At 40.6% G+C, this 18,004-nt stretch overlaps 1 protein-coding gene across 1 annotated transcript in view; it reads right to left on the bottom strand.

Moving 5' to 3' along the window:
• Nucleotides 1–14,788: 14,788 nt before the first annotated feature.
• The window catches only part of ERBB4 (erb-b2 receptor tyrosine kinase 4), a 1,004,693-nt gene continuing 1,001,477 nt past the window's right edge, over nucleotides 14,789–18,004 (bottom strand). Inside the window, exons 27-28 of the mRNA XM_066575628.1 lie at nucleotides 16,567–16,864; nucleotides 14,789–15,377 (exon numbers count right to left, since the gene is read on the bottom strand). Of these exons, the coding sequence (XP_066431725.1) occupies nucleotides 14,932–15,377; nucleotides 16,567–16,864 (744 nt within the window). The 3' untranslated portion in view covers nucleotides 14,789–14,931. The remainder of the gene's footprint in view (nucleotides 15,378–16,566; nucleotides 16,865–18,004) is intronic.

Raw genomic sequence — 18,004 nt, 5'->3', positions numbered from 1 at the left:
GGTGAGTACGTGCTGCTCTCTGCAGGTGCTCGGGTCGGGTCCCGCGGCGAGAATCCTCGCAGCCGGATCCGACCCGCCCGTCTGCAGGCGGCCTTAGTTCTATGTTTTACTGACACAAGATATGTGTATTTGTCCATGTGGGATGGTGTTATCTCTGGGCCATTTTTCTACGACGGCCTTGTCTTATATTTTGTGACAAAAAAAATGTTGATTTTTTTATGTTGGCATTTCACATGTTTTTTCTTTGGGTGTTTAATGATGCATACTAATACACAGTGTACATCAGGTAGTCAGAGAAGTGGTGCGGCCATCTTTGTTTGTACGGGACAGCAGGGTTGCTTTAACTTAAATTTAAGGAGAGGTAACTCTGGACACACCTATACTTGTTTTGAGCTCGTTAGTCCTCATCCATGCAATACACAGAAATCTTAAGATGTTTTTAGACGAGCCGATTCTTGTTTGAAGGAGCGAGTAACGTCATCTCTAGCTCCTTCGCTCGCGTTCAGGCAGACACATCGTTTGCCCGTTAAAAAGAGCATCGTGCAGTCTCCTTTACATTCGGTGTATAAGTGAATGAGAAGGACTGAATGAGCGCTTTTTAATGAGTGTATCATGAGGCAGACACTATAGTTTGGGCACTATTTGCAAGCATCTTAGGCCAGGCTCACACTGACGTACGCAGAAACAGCTGTAAGCCCGGCCGTGACCCAGCATATGGCTGTGTTGTATTGCCCATGACTGCGTACTCATGTATTTACCGCACCATCGCTTAGTGATGATGTGTATACCCAAAGCCCATACGCAATGTACTTGCATATGCGCTGCTGGTATATACGCAATCATAGAGAACAATAGGCTATATGCTGCATAACTCTGCGGTAAAATAGAGCAATTCCGACACATGTGATTGCCTGCGAGCTACCACATATCACCCGGGCGCACAGAGCCTGTGGAATCTGCAATTCATCAGCCTAAGAGTATTAGGATGGTTGACACTACTATATGGACTCTATTAGGCTGCCTTCACAGATAGCAAATCTGCTGTGGGCTTTCCGTAGCAAAATATCTCCAGCAAATACACTGGAAATTTGCAAAATCTGAACCAATTTAGAAACTGCAATATTTTTCAAAAACATTGCAAATTCGGTGTGGAAATCTTCCGCTCCATTTCACAGCAAAATCCATTGTAGAAATCTTACCACGTTTACAGCCTTTGTGAAGGTCATCTTAGGGGTCAGAAATACTGGTTTGTGAAAACCAATGTGTGTAAGTACTACTGTATTTGCATGCTAGGTAGTTGGCAATACTCATCAAAAGTTGGCGCAACAGTTTGTGTACTAATCAGTAGCTAGAAGAACCCTTGAGAGGATTTATGGCAGCCTGCGGACTGTGACATGACTAAAGTCAAGAGGCTAGCTATATTGGATAAATGACATTCTCTAAATAACACTTACTTGACCAGCCGTGCAGCGAGGGAGGGAATAGCGGTTGAGCACTCAGCTGACACCTGCTATCCCCCTGTGCTGTACGGATGGTCACATGACATATTTAGGGAAGGTCCTTTAGGCCTGGGAGTGGCGGTGCAAGGAGCAGCGGCGCTGGCACAGGAGCAGAAAGCGGTGGCTTAGAATCTTTCTAAGAAGGCTTAACAGTGCAGCCATGCTTTCATCTTGCAGTGGTATACACTGTATGGTTTGTATCCTTATAATTACATTGTAATCAAGCTGGTGCAGAGAACTGAGCACTTTTTTGGAAAGTGACAATTTTGGGGAGGACATAAACAGGTGATTCAGCGGCTCACTTTGTAAGAAATAGTAATATAGCGCTAATTATTAGTAAGCCGCTAAACACCTATCTGCAGCCCCAAGAGGTTTGCTGGGTTTAATTTTGGCCCCTACCAACTGCCAAGTTGTGCAGGCCTGAGCTAGAAGACCCCAGCAATCTCATATACAGTATGCAAAGGGTAGTAGAAAAAACGTTTGCGTCTAGTAGTTGCATTTGCACGGTATTAAATTGACACATCCACACAAACAGGGACATTTTTTACCATATTTTATTGAATTTCATTTATATTAAATTAAAAATATATTTCTGACAGATTCATTTAACAAAAATGCAGAATAGGGTTCAAATTGTTCAGCTGGGATGATATGGGTGGCATGACAGTAAAAGAAAATGATGCTGGACTACTGTCTGGAGAGAGACCATAGCCGAATGTATGACAACAGGGTACTGCGCCGATGCAGAATTTTAAGAGAGCCAATATGCTCACAGCATCTCTGCTCTTTGGCAGATGGTTGAGAGTCTGTTTGAAGTTACAGGGGGTCACAGGCCACTCTGCTAGAGTTTAAACATTATGCTATTAAGTAGCTGCAGTTCATCCAGTAATTGTATCCCATTATTTCACACATATCCATGACCTAATGTCTTAACCTAAACTGCTTCTTATTCAGTTTTTTGTCTCTAACAATGCTCTTGAGGCGATCAGAAGGTTAATCTGGTACCAACCCTTGGGAACAGCCATTATGTTAAAAATGAGACTTCTCATATGATAACCACCTTCAAGCAATATACACATGTAGCAGAGCTGACTTTGTCATTTAACCCCTTGGGACTGAGCCCCGTGCATCGTCATCATAACTCCTCAGTTCTACCTCAAAGCACATGCAACATGATATCGAAATGAATTGTACCGAATGACAAACTCTACTCTTCTTCTACATCTGCCCATTTTAATTATGTTACATCAGTGGTCCTCTTACTGTAGATTGGCAATGGACAATGGCCTGATTATTGAAAAGAGCCAATCTAATCTAAATAGGGAAATGATGAAGTTAGCTAGGAAGAAAGTAGAGAGAATACCAAATTGTAATGTTTGACTATGGCCTACACAGAGAACCATTAGGCTGATTGAGCCAGTATTAAGGAAGAGGCAGTATTTTATGGACTGACCACTTACTATTCAGACCATGGCCTAGAAAACAACCAGAGGCATAGTGCAAATACTTCCTAATAATAGGTGTTAAACCCATAAAATGGCCACTACCGTACACTGGGAAAACATTTCAACCCTTTCCAATCCACTGTCTGACGTCTAAAGACATTCTGATGGAAGGCTGTATATCTCCGATGTTGGAAGACGTCCGGCAGGGTATTTTTACTGTAGATTACTGGCCGCTCTGTTGTTAGGGGCCTCTCCAGCATGTCACACACCACAGTACTGGCTCTAGCCAGCAGATGGTGTGATTGTATAATAGCAGAAAGTGAAAGCCCCCTAGGAAACCCTGAATCCAAAATTGGATTGCAAAGGGTAAAAGTGGACCGTCATCAGTTCTAGAGCTATTAAACATCCTACACCGATAGAACAATGATGTGATGCACATTTCTAAAGTTAGACTTTCTGGGAAGAGATACCTAAAAAAACAAAGTCCTTTACATTTTCTGTGCCACATGTAAATTACTACCAACTTGTCTGATGGGTGTGCTAGATCATCTTTGGTGGGATGGCCAGAATGTCTCTACAGACCTGCGTATCTTCCCTAATGCCACCACTCTCTGCTACTGTGATGTAGAGACATGAGCAACATCATCAGGGTGGTGATCACACTCTCATGCATGGTCTTGGACTGGCTCATGTGCAGTTGAGTCTACTGAAGGGACAGATGAACTGCGCATGCACCAGCCTTGGAGTTCCCAGCACCGGCTCAAGAGTTTGATCGTTTGGTAGTGACGTTTCATGTTACAGTAGCAGAGGGGGGCAGCATTAGGGGAGGTATGCGGATGTTCAGAGATGATTCAACCAGCCCACCAAAGATGGTCTGGTCCACCCATCGGACCGCTCATCGGTATTTTACATCTGGTGCAGGAAATGTAAATACCTTTGTTTTGAAGGCATATTTTGTAAAGTAAGTTGGACAAAATAACTTCACACATTGTGCATTACATCATTCTTTTATCGATGAAGGGAGTTTAATAGGTCTAGAACTGATGAAAGTTCCCTTTGAAGGTAATGAACACTAATATTACATGTATAATTTGTGTCTGCGTTTTTTTTGGTCTAGTTGCCCTGTAACTTGAAACAGATGAATCACTACCAGGATATAGTCAATTACTTAAAAATATGCTACCTTAACCCCTTGTGCAACAGTCTATCACGCCAGCAATGCATTGCTCGGTTATGATCTTCATTTAATATGTGCACCAACCTCATTAGAATGGCCAACAAAAGAAATCCTATACTGATGAACCTAAAATACTAAAATAGTCATTTTTATAATACAGCTTACTTGAAAGTATTCTACCTCATCATAGGCTATCACTCGTGGCCGAGCATGATTGCCTTCCAAGTAAAGATGAGCGAGCATACTCGCTTAGGGCAATTACTCGATCGAGCATTACCCTTAGCGAGTACCTGCCCGCTTGGAAGAAAAGATTCGGCCTCCGGCGGTGGGCGGGGAGCGGCGGGGGAGAGCGGGGAGGAACGCAGGGGAGATCTCTCTCTCCCTCTCTCCCCCCCGCTCACTGCCGCAACTCACCTCTCACCCGCGCCGGCAGCCGAACCTTTTCTTCCGAGCGGGCAGGTACTCGCTAAGGACAATGCTCGATCGAGTAGTTGTCCTTAGCGAGTATGCTCGCTCATCTCTACTTCCAAGTATAGGAGCTTACTGGTGGGTCCATGGGTGACTATAGAGACCTATTCTTGATCCGCAGGTACTTTCACAGTGGGGACATCGCAAAGTATTCTACCTAATGGCTTCTGGGACCCCAAAGAACAATGTAGCTATAAAAGCTCCCAATGTCAGAAGCCAAAAATATCTCCCTACATCATAACTTCTATGGATATATAGTATTAATTGCAGTGACTGTTTTGAGTGCCTATAGATTAGATGTCGGAGTCCATATTGTTAAGTATCATATACTCATCAAAAATGATAAATGTGCTGCTGCCAACTATAAAATATTACGTTTTAGTTATACCAAAGGAGGCAGTTAATAAAGCTTTACCCCGAGGCATATCTTCTTGTGTTAGTGGAGGGTTTACTGTCAACTGGAGATCAGTTTGAAGAAAACAGAAGTTAGTTATCATTTAGATTGACGTTCTCCTTGTATCATCATTGATGAGTCATAACTGACGGCTGTCCATCTGTTCAGCTACTTGGGGTGTATCATCCCCTCAGATGCCAAGATTGATAATAGACTGGCAAAGGCAAGCAGTACATTTGTAGACTACACAAAAAAAGTATGATGCAACAAACACCTGAAGAAAAGCGCAAAAATCAGTGTGTAGAGCTGTCACATTATATGGCTCAGAGTGATGGGTCATCTCTCGTCACCATGTACGCTTCTATCAGCGGTATGACTTAACAACCACCAATGAAGTTCTCAAACAGGAGGAAATCTTCCATATGGAAGCCATCCTGTTGAGGACACAATTGTGTCGGGCAGGAAATATCTCCAGGAGGAATAATTACTGTCTGCCCAAGATAGTTCTGTATGGCGAGCTTCAAACTGGTCATTAAAAAAGAAAAGGTATAAGGATTCTTTTGAGCAGTCCCTTGAAGCTTGTCACATTGATTACAATAAGTGGTCTACTCAAGCCTCCGATCACAGAATTTCGAGGCACATCATGAACCAAGCCGTGTCCTCTTCTGAGAATGTTCGCTGGGCTGCTCTCGATAACAAGGGGAGACAGCGAACTAGGATACTACAGCACTGAATTCAGGACAAACTTTACCCTGCAATTGCTGTGGCCGGATGTGCCTATCCTAAATTGGACTAGTCAGCCACCAGCAAGCCTGCGGTACACGTGGACGGCCCAGCTTCATTTGCGAAGCAAAGCAGTACACCTTGTTCCTTCCCAGGTTTCTGCACTGAATTATACACTGAGGCACCCTTTACAACAGTATCAGCGTATTTGTTTGTGCCTGAGCCCTATGTATGTGCGGAATGAACTCTGCTTCTCTGCACACACGTCAACATATTTTACTGTACTTTTTGCGTGCGGCAAACAAAGATGTACTGATTGAAATGGCTAATTAGTCTTATGAGTTCCAGATGTTTTTTTCTGCGCAATCATCCAGTATTTCACACATCTCTTAGCATATTGTGTGCATTTTCGCATTCCCATTGACTTCCATTGGGACTTTGGGTGCGCTGTATATATATATATATATATATGTGTGTGTGTGAGTTGAGGGGGAGGGATGGGGGGGACAAATAATCAAAGGTTGCTATGGGCAACACAGATTTCCTTTTGGACAGCTTTGGGTGCTGGGCTCATTTCTGTGTGGTCCATAGTGGCTCCGTGCTGGTGGAACAGTGTGGTAGTTGGAGCAGAGGAGGAGGTTGTCTATGTAAGATATTATTATCTGAGGAGCCGGAGGTCTGGGTAATATATTAGTATTTGAGGAGGAGGAGGTCGTCTGTGTAATAGATTAGTATATGATGAGGAGGAGGTCGTCTGTGTTAAACAAGACTGTGTAATAAAAACCATCTGCTCAAGTGCAATCCCGGCATTCCCCCTCTTCTTCCCCCAGGGGTAGTGCGGCTGTCTTATCCCCCCAAAATTTGTTCCAATGGGATGAGTTATATATTTACCAAGTTTGATTTACATTTGCTCCAGGCGTTCATGAGTTATGTTGACACATACACACATCCTATTTTATATATATATATATATATATATATATATATATATATATATATATATAGCTAGATTAATTCATGTATGAAGACTGTTGGAGCAATGCATTGCTGAGTTAATAGGTAAAAGAGCACTGAGGTTAAAGAGCTGAAGCAGATATTCCCTAGTAATAGTTTTTGAAGTGCCCATACACATTAGTTGATGCAAATTAACAATTCCAATGACAGACAATCATCGTCAAGAAAATAGCCATGTTTAAACTTTTCATCCAATAGTCATTTGAAAGATCTTTCATCCTCATAAAAAAACCTTTCGTTTTGGCCACAAACGTTCTTTCTTTGAAGGAATGTTCTCAGAAAGATTGTTCGTCCATCGCCCAGTGTCATTGATCATGGCCAGTTTGAATGACTATGACAGCCAATATGGATTAAAATGTTTACGGCTGAATGTGCAAAACCATGATTCATTAGACGATCCTTTGTTCAACGGTTGTTCAACCATCAACCTACTTCTATCAAACGTGTAAGGTCACCTTTAGTCTTAAGGGTCTCCTAATTTAGACAGGACACCCACCAAAGCCAATGAGAGTTCTGCAGTTTTATCTCTAACAGTCATCACTGGTAGGTGAGGATCAAAATATTTGATCTGTAGATCTGCAAGATGTCTTAATATTGGCGGATTGTGTATATTAATTTGCAAGGACCCCCATCACATGTCAATTAAAATAAAGTAGATAATCAGTGTGCAGCACTCATGGCCGCCTTAAACTGCACTCATACAATACATTAGCAATGGATCAAATCACAACAAGTACAACATTAATCAAAACTCCCTCACATAAAACTACAACATAAAGAATAAAAATAGAGGAAATAATACTATATTAAAAAGTTAAACAGAACCTTCGTGTCTCTTCTTCTGTCAAGAGGATGCTTTGGATAAATGCATTGCCCCTTGGCAGGAAAGAGTCTTACGTGCGGGGGCAAGGAACAGTCCTTCATTGTAAAAATATACAAATCAAAGGGGATTTCTGAGCAAAAGAACAGCAGGGTTCACGCATGTGAGGAATAATCAAAGCAAGTGCAGGAATTAAGCAAGCCACGGCAACAGAATCACAAGCAATGTCAAAAAAATGATACCAAGTGTGAGCGAAAGAAACAAAATAAAATGAATATACAAGGCTTTTAAACCACCAGCTGTACATAAATATATACAAATCAACTCAAAAGAGAGCAGCTACGTTCCAAAGGAAGATGTCTTGTTCATGAAGAAAGCACCCACCCTTATGTACAAATTTAACTGGCTGTATCTTGGACAAGCTATAAAAATACTATTCACATTTTCTTAGTAACGTACAATTGTATTTTTTTTTTATTTTTTAAGGTTTAAGGCAGCTGAATATGAGAGCAGAAGATACTTTGTGTCCATTTTAAAGACTAATTAGTACAATCGTAATAAACTCCAGTTCAAATAGAGACAGTCATTTGACAATGGGGTGCATTGCTCCAATACAGTACTGCAAGCAAGGCCTGTAATATGGACCAAAAATGTCCATATTGTGAACCTCTAGGCACTCTGTATGCACACAATCATGGCTCTGTATGGCACCAGGGCTTCTAGACAACAATATCTCTGTAACATTGTATCTGATGGGATATGCCACACTTTTTTATCTTACATGGAAACTTCCATATGCCTTCATATGAACTTGGAAGCATTAGAAGGTACAGTATAGATAGATAGTTCTATAGATGCTGCATTGTACATTTGTGGTGTTTGGTTGTGTGTATGAGCCCCCAAAAGAGTAAATGTCTAGTATATATAACTTTACAAGCCATGTCTTTGCTATGGCTCTTGAACGTGGGTGGTACTGGCACCAAACCACTTCTCCATCAAATTTTGCTCCTCTGGCCCCATTAGTGGACACTCTTCAGATTTCTGAAGCACCGCTGTACAGTCCATGGAACTCATTTCATCCTGCAATATATATCTCTGCTCACTATGCTGCGAGTATATATTTATTTAAAGGGGTATTCTGAGCATTTGACCCCTTGCACAATCCTCAGGATAGGTCATCAACAGTTGATTAGTGGGGGTCCATCACTAAGGACACCCGGCAGTCAACTGATCTGAGACCCCACACTCACTGCAGTTGGTTGCCTGTTGACAGCTCCATCCACATTGCGGTTTGTGCTGGAAGAGCAATAGAAGGTATAGCTCCCATTGAAATCAATGGGAGCTATACCCCAATGCAGACATCCAGCCCCACTATAGTGGGTGCAGAGACTGAGATCAGCTGATCACTTGAGGTCCCAAGTGGCAGACCCCTGCTGATCAAATACTGATGACCAATCCTGAGTATAGTTCAACAAGAGTTAAATACCTGGAATACTCCTTTAAAGTTTAACTACACTTTAAAAAATTTGACATTTCATAGTCTCTCAAAAGTTGTGATTGGTAAGAACTTGGGTTCTGAGAGCCCTCCGATCACTAAAATAAAGAGGTGCAAGTGTTCAGCATGGCGTTATTCCCCTTTGGCTGTGATTGGTGGGCAGCGGATAGACTCATAGCCTTTCTATCGAGCCCATATATCGCTCCAAGCAGGGGCGTAACTACAGAGGGTGCAGAGGATGTGGTTGCACCCGGGCCCAGGAGCCTCAGGGGGCCCATAAGGCCTGTCCTCTCCATATAGGGAGCCCAGTACAATGAATAAAGCTTTATAGTTGGGGGCCCTGTTACAGGTTTTGCATTGGGGCCCAGAAGCTTCAAGTTACGTCTCTGACTCCAAGCATGGGTAAAAAGAGACAATTAGGTACAACAACACTCAGATTAGAGATTCTGCCATTTATTTTTAAAGGTGGGTGTCAAAACTTCACTATGACATGTAAAAAGTTTTTGGAAAGTTTCGATGTGCTTTAAAACTCTAGTTCCCTTTGTACTCTATCAGAGACTGTGGGACGCAGCAGTTCCATTATACATGTACCATACCTCCATTTTTTCATGTATAATGATGTGTTTTGCTGGTTTTGATGCCACTTACAGATTGAACGTGGATTTATCTTACTTCTATCGGAAATCTGCCTTGAATTAATTTGATATGAGAATTATTTATGTTTCTTTTGCAAGGGTTCACAAGGAAGGAAACTGAATAATAGATAATTACACATTGTTAGTACATTCTTGAAACAATTATATAAAGCTGATGCTTTCAGGCAAGTGGCTGGCTGTATTTTCCGAGACCAAGTGCAGAAAGGTTAAAGTATACAGCGCCTTAAGTAAATGGTAATGGCTATAAAACGGAGATATTAAAATGATAAATCTTATTAAAGATTGGTTAAAGTAAAAAAAAAAAATCCTGCAAGTACCGACATGCTACTGATATTGAACGGTTAGGAAATTGGAACAAGGGAAAATATAAAACAATGAAGCGTTTAAATTAAGATGATTAAAATCCAAAATCTCATTATGCGCCTCTTAAAACAGCAATCAAAAGAATAAGTGATGTGTCGGAGTTTATATATTAATTCCTTACAGAAGGAAGAGTTCTGGCAATTTTGACACCAGCAGCTTCTCCTCTGCAATATACTGGCATCCATGTTATGTCTGAAGGCACAGCTGTACGTACTTAATTTAGGGACTGTAGGAATAGTTATAATTAATTAGACCTTAGAGAAATATATACCCAAAAATTGCATCTCACACTGCAAGATCAGTGTAATGTTCATCGGTGTTCCCTAGTACTAGCTTGGCAGAAACATAGCAATCATTTGTTCACTTTGCTCTAGGTTCTGAAATGTGCCATATAACAAGGCTCTGGTAATAACTCAGGGCCTATTTATCATGCCGCAATGCAGATTGGCATAACATACTATAAATCACCCAGCTATATTGTAAAGGTAACCTGTCACATGGCGGACAGCCCGGGGTGTAAGTCCAGTGTGGTTCAAGGCAACCCACCAGGGTTAATCGTATGTCGCATTATTAACAGGTTTTAAGCATGTATGGTGCCCTGTCACTGAGACATGACACCCTTTGTATGCCTTATCTATGTGCAAGTATAATATTAAGTGGCCAGTCACCCCCACAATATATGGTAGGTGTGTGAGTGGTATGTCACCAGTATCGTGCACCTGTACAATGCTCCCCCCTATAGCAATCATCCTGTCTGCATTCTCTTGGGAAGTGGTGTATGCACTGCCCTTATATGTCTTTGCATTAGTATATAGGTAAATATGGCCACTGGCAGTGATATTTGAATTCAATTTTTCCTTTGCAATGATATGGTAACCTGTCACATTGAGCATTGTGCCCAACCTGCAAGCAGTATGTTATAAAGCAGGAGTAGACTGATTCAGGGGCGTAACTATAGGGGATGCGGTTGCACCCGGGCCCAGGAGCCATAGGGGATGCGGTTGCACCCACAAGGCCCCTCTTCTCCACATATGGATCCCAGTACTATGAATAAAGCATTATAGTTGGGGGCCCTGTTACAGGTTTTCTATTGGGGCCCAGAAACATCAAGTTACACCTCTGGATTGAGATATATGTGTGTATATATATATATATATATATATATATATATATATATATATATATATATTCTTTTTTGCAGAAAAGGGTTCAGTATAACTTGTAATTCATTGATCTTAAATATTGCTCATTCTGGGTTTAGGAGTCCAGTGGGAGGTCCTACTCAGTACTGCCTGTCTTGTATGAGTGTGCATACAAAGATAGCTGTCAATCACCACAGAACAAACCACTGGACTTCTAAGCCCAAACTGAACAAATATGTAAACCAATATAATACAAGTTATACTGATTCTTTTCCAACAAAAATATATATCAACCGCCTCAGCTCCTCCTGCTCTACAACATGCTACCCACAGCTTGGAATCCATGTCCAATGTAACAAGTTCCCTTTACCTCAGCAAGTTCTTCTGTTCTGTAGCTTTGACACATGGGTGCCCTACAATAGAGGAGTACCGCATTCTGTCACTGGCCCTGATGGTAGCCATGACATGTATCATGACTATGCAGTAAAGTTTGCATTAAGGAGAAATCCTTTGCTTTCATATTTAGCTGCCATTAAGTTTTTGAGCTGTTCTGTTAAACTCCCACACAGAAGATTCTGCAACAATGTTGCCCTGCAGAATCTTCTTTCAGGTGCAGGATAAAAGATTCGACCCATTTTAAAGTAGAACTACTTAATGCTACATAATGTCATTACACCAGCTTGTGCAGAGGATAACTGCATTACATAAATACTTCCTGTGGTTCCGTTTGTACTTACTGGGGTGCACTTGACCGCCCACCTATATTTTGGATATAGTGCACATGCCTCTAAGGTCCATTATAGCCCACACCTTAAGAGAGTTACTTGATGACCATGATGAACACAGAATTCAATTCAACCCTTCTGGAAAAAAAAACCCCATCAAAGCCCACTCCCCGAGAACTCTAGTAGCAGTGAATAAGACCTTCTTCATTATAAATGATAGCAAGCAGTTGGCAGTGTTAATGAAGAATATTTTATGCCCAAAAGATGGCAAATTATGATTTGGCACTAGATCGTCTTGTATCTTGTCTTCAGTGTCCCAATTCTGAGATAGTCCAGATTCTCATACGAAGTGCTCCGAATGGCGTGACCATGGACTATACATTACATTATAAACTGTTATGTTCAACACATGAGTCCACTAAGCAACAATGCCGTAGAGATAGACTTCTTTCATTTGTTTCTAGCTGAGGAGCTAAATATCAAGTCCATTTTCAGCTTAGATGTACTTCTGTCGTAGTATGGTCATGTCTCTTAATTTATTTAAATCCAGGGCTTAGGTCACAAAATGTCCACAAGGCATGAAATCCATACTTCTCTCTACTACGCGTCATTGGGAGTTGAAAAGGGACAATTGCTCGCTACGTGCAAGTGTTGTCTTAGTCTGTAATAGCTAATCCCTCTTCACCTTTGTCATTAAGCAAAATCCAATGGAAAACCCCCTCAAATTTGATATTCACATAGATCAATGTATACATATTTGTAATGTCATAGCTTCATCTATAATACTGCGGTGCTTTTAACTACTTCTAAGGAAATGTGCTTGCTTTTTTAGAACAACCTAGATCTTATATTCAGCAAACGTAAAATAGGAAAAAAAAAGAAAGACAGCAACATAACAAAACAATAATATATCTTTGTTTCTAAGCAAATATCCCTTCTAGATTAAAGACTACATGCAATATAGTGTGAGAAGAAATTAAAACATTAAGATCCATCATAGTAGCTTTGTTCTTGTTTGCAGGAATGAGATCAACCTGGAAGCAGCACAACACCTAGGATCAGTCTACCAAACACCACAGATCACTAAATCCCACAAATTAGTTATTTGACAGGAAAACATGGTGTTGAAAACGAGATTTGAAGACAAGCACTGACATGTAACATATTCTGTAGATATTCATCTCTTAACTTCCAAAACTCAAGATACAGGAAGACCTTAAAGTGTTTTTATGTCTGAGTTCCTTCCATCCATGAACAAGAAGTAGCATGACATGAGTAGTCCCCCCCCCCAAAAAAAAAAGGGTCACTAAAATGACTATCTTGAGGTGCAAATATGTGTCTTTTGTTAAAGTACTCTTGAATCCAAGACTTTCCATTTGACCCTGACCCCCTTTATCATTTTCACTAGTATTCTGTCTAACCCGTTACATCATATATAATTCTATAGCTTATAATCATACTCTAGCTACTTTCTTTGTTACAAATCATGAATTTGTTTTGACGTTTTTTTTAGTCTTTCGTGTACATCAGTTGATTCTGCTGGTTGCCTCCATATTGCTTCATTCGAAATCCAAAAAAAAAGTATAATAATAAAAAAAACACAAAACAAAACATACAATAGTCTTTAAAGGACAAAAAATAACATCTTAAGTGCAAAACTGACTTTCTAGACTAAAGTCTGCAATTCCCTGCTGCATTAAAAATTTTCCTTACAGTCCATCTGTTAAACTCCCCACCGGCTTGGACACTTTAGTCATCACCGTTGACGTCTCTGGCTTGTCATGTGGTAGACCAGTCTACTGTACCTCAGTTGCTTTAAGTCCTGAAATAAAACATATGGCTCCAAACACTGGTAACATCAGCCTTAGGCAAGTCACCAGATGGAAAAGTATGGAATTTGCTCCCATTTTCTTCTCAGTAATCCTCAAGGTTTTCGTTGGTGCTGGTTTTTAAGATGTATGGTCATAGCTTCATGGTATTAAGGCTGTGATGTAAAGGGATTAAAGAAAATGATATAAAAAAAAGCCACTGATCTAATTTCTCCTTAATCAAATGTGGCATATCTCATAAGATGGTCATCGGTTGGACTTTTCGACTAAAGTTGACCACACAACAAATTTTTTTGTATGTTGCGTACAAGACCATGCCAGTGGAGTCATACCGACACAACTGATAACGTCTTGGTTATACTGTTGTGAAACTAATTCCAAAAACCAGGTAAGTCAGATTTTATCTTTTGAGTTGACTTCAAAATAAAAAAAAACTGTCGAAGATCTTGCAAAAGACTTGCAATCTATCGAGCAACAGATGATATCATGATTACCATTTATACCTTGACTAAAATACTCTGCACTAACATATTATACCTCAAACCATACCTTAAATCAATTATTCTCACATTAAGAAAATACAAACTCTGTCATAGGAAAACCTAACGTTAAAAACAAAACCCAAATGTATTTAGACTTTATACCCAATATGCTAGCAAAGTGAACCATGTCTTCTCCAATTATAGTTTCTAGACAGTCAATGGAGTGTTCTGCTGAGGTAGACCCACCCAAACTATCTAGTCTAATAGACTTGCAATGCATATGTTTTTGATTCTGGATTACCGTAAAGTATATGAATTATTTTAATTTGGTTCTTCTTGAAATACTGATTTGAGCTGATATAAATACTGCCATGTCTGCAAAAATGGAAACATAAAAAAATGGCTTGATCAATTGCTACAGCTTCATAGGTTGTCCAATAGTTTCTACCAGTGCCTGGTCATCTGATGACAAATTGCCAATAACGAATGAGCTGCCGGTCAGGAGCGATCATCATCAAGTGCTCTCTTTAATAAATAATAATAAAATAACCTAGCGCATTCTTGTACCTTCTGAGATGGGAGAGATCTGGCATTGAGAGGAAGCACACCTGAGGAAGTAAGGTGGCTATTAAAGTAGGAGGGTTCAAGGACTCTATAGGATTTCATGGGTTTCTCCCACAATCAATAATACTGAAAGTTCTACACAACAGTGTTCCGGTGCCTGTAAGGTGGAGGGGGAAGGACAGTGCCTGGCTTCAGAGTGAACTCGGTCAGGTACTCTGGGTTTTCTGCAACTACGGGCCTGATCCGTCCATTTTGCTTATAAAAGTATTTTGTGCTGTACTCATGCAGATAATCTGGGTGTTGAACGGTGCTCCTGGGTGGCAAACTATGGTTCCAGTACTCTGGGTTGTCAAATGCCTTCTTGGCTCTTTCTGGCACAGTTAGTCCATTGTTTTTCATGAATTCAGCATTTTCCATAGGCTTGGCATAAGAGTTAAAGTAAAGGTGCTCATTGACATATTCATCCTCTGATTTTGGTTGCCCATTGGGTCCATTGTGGTATTCAGGGTTATCCACAGCTTGGAGATCACCATTTTTTCTTCTTGAGACAAAAGGATTCTCTTCCACTGGGCTTAAGTAGTCTAGAAAAAAGAAATATGTCAATTTATAGGACAACGATTGTTATCTTACTTTCAATGTATTTGTTTATTTCTATGTACAGTATATAATCTAATTTGAATAAAAAATACCCCTAAATCCATATTTCATGGTTTTAGTAATCTACAGAATGTATCAAAGAACTTTCTGCGGGTACTTTGGCACTTCTGCCCATTCTTACCCACTCTCTAAGACATAGTGATGATTAATATACTTCAGTTGAAATTCTGAGTAGTTTTTGCTGTTTGACGTCTGGCCACATGATCGGGTTGGCCCGTATCCTCCTTCTTCTGGTGCGTGCCTTTTGCTTCAGAGTTCATGGCTTCCAGCCATTAATCATAATGGTGCAACTTCACTACCATCACCAATGTGTGAGGGCCATATGTTCTGATGGCTCATTCTCATAGTAGGGTTGGGCCGACTGGTACATGCATAGTAACATGTACGATCTGCACATGCCCTGGTTACAGCATCATGGAGACTATGAGAATAGAGTTACTGTGCAAGACAGCCTAGGGCTAGTAGTTATGTGGATTGTAGGCAACTTAAGATGTAAGTGCTATCAAGGCCATCTAGGTAAGCAAACCCGGCAACTGCCAGGTGGAGAAAGACACTGTCAAAGCATCAAGCAGCCTGTCATAGGGGATTTGAACTATTAATGTGGCATAATCACACTGAATAAAGGGAATCAAATTTTTGAAAATACAATCGACAACCTCTTCAAGTAATGACTTCTACTGCCAGTAAATAATGGCATCCGTAGCAGTTGGCATGCATAAACCCAAACACCTGTATAAAAGAAACCTCAGTGTAGATCAGTCACACTAGTTCCTTGCCTTCTCTCAACCCCTACTTGATTATAAAAACATAATTGAATTGTCAACAGCGGGGCATCATCAAGCAGGTACAGTAGATGAGAGCACAAGCGTATCCCATGTGTAAATATTCTGCTGTGAAGTGGTGTTTTTGGAAAATTGCTGCTCCTTACTAGTTCCTCGGTCTTTCACCCAGAAACAAGGTTCAAGCTGTTCTAAATTTACATCTACTCATTTGTAGCAGTCTACCTTAAGAACTGTCGGATACAGAGATATTTACAGATTTGGATGGAAACAGGAATAAGAAACATTAAAGATAAAGGATAATGAATAGATAACATAAATGCCGTCAACCAACCTGTCTTAGGCTTTTCCTTCATAGGCGTCATGTAACCATCTTCTCCTACAACTCCCCGTGAGGTACGTTCCCGTACAAACGCAGTGGGGTCAGCACTGTATCTTTGTAGATTACTGTCTTCTGGAGCTCGCTCTGCAGTCTGTTTGCGGAGAGTTCCATTGCAGCATGTATCCTCAAAGACTTCAGAAGTTGCACCCTGGACTGCAGGAGCTTCTGGTATGGGACAAACAGGTGGTCTGTATGGTAGGTTCACTGCTTCTTGTGTTGTGTAGCCTCCATCTCGATACACAAACTGATTCTGTCAAAAATATAGAAAAGTTCAAATACCCTTTAACCTAATTGTCCATGCCATATGTTGAAGACTGAACTGAATTGTTATGTACAGTACTGTGCACAAGATGTAAATGTAATGCAGTATCTGATTGCAATTCCTTGGGCCCACCAGAGAAAATGGTTCAGAGACGTTACCCCAATAAGTGCACACTAGATTTTGATTGCATTATAAACTTTGATGTTATCAATAAGCCAAAAAAAGGTTGTGTAGGAATCAGTCTGTAAGAAATAGACGCTAGTCACAAGGGATTTGCACCAAAGTCAGTCTTCTATGGGTTTGTCTTCTGTTGGACCTTTGTGATCCATTCATCTATCAAAACTTGGATCCATCCATCTTTGCTAGGAGAGTTTGACCCTGCTGGCCTGTACATATTGAGGTCTCTTATATTGTTGCATGCACAGAATCAGCAGAAACCGTTTTAGTGTCGAACTTTGCTAAAAGTTTTGTTCATCATGAACCCAAGCCGAGCTTTTAGCAAAGTTCCACCCGACATAGGGTTCTACTCTGTCTAAGGGCCCACATATTCCTGGATTAAAACCCTCAAAGTGTTATACAAGGCTTTTGTGGCTCTTAGACAGTGTTATACATTAGTTTTAGGGGTCTTCCGCTTTGGTTCGAACTAGTTCGGACCGATCTAAACTTTTAGCAAAAGTTTGGCGAACTGGCAAATCGACTTTTTCAAAAATTCAGTCATCACCAGTCAACTGGAATACATGCTATCTATTGTACATATTGGACTAGTTGCAAAGAAGTTGACATACATTTTAACCATATATGTTATATGCAGTTTCATATGAGTTTTCCATTGTCAACATTGAGTTTTCTGAAGTTACTGTAGTCAGACTTGGCAGTAAAAGAAAACAAAGTTTTGCTATCATAACAGAAACACTTCAGATAACTACATTGTCTAAAAATGTCACTAAACAGCCTTTGGAACATTTTATCTGTGTGACTCGAAAAACGTTGTGTTCTAAAATGCCCCTGAGAGACAGCCATAGTCCTCACACCTGAAGACAGAGAGATGCTCTGAAATCCTATATATCTTTCGGCCATGAAAATGAGTGAAAATCAAGGAAAAATAAATGACTGCCAGTTCTAATTAAC

The sequence above is a fragment of the Eleutherodactylus coqui genome, chromosome 8 (genome assembly GCF_035609145.1).
Source record: "Eleutherodactylus coqui strain aEleCoq1 chromosome 8, aEleCoq1.hap1, whole genome shotgun sequence".
In the NCBI taxonomy this organism is placed as follows: domain Eukaryota; kingdom Metazoa; phylum Chordata; class Amphibia; order Anura; family Eleutherodactylidae; genus Eleutherodactylus; species Eleutherodactylus coqui.
The sequence above is the reverse complement of the archived record's forward strand: the minus strand, read 5'-3'. Positions and strand labels throughout refer to the sequence as shown.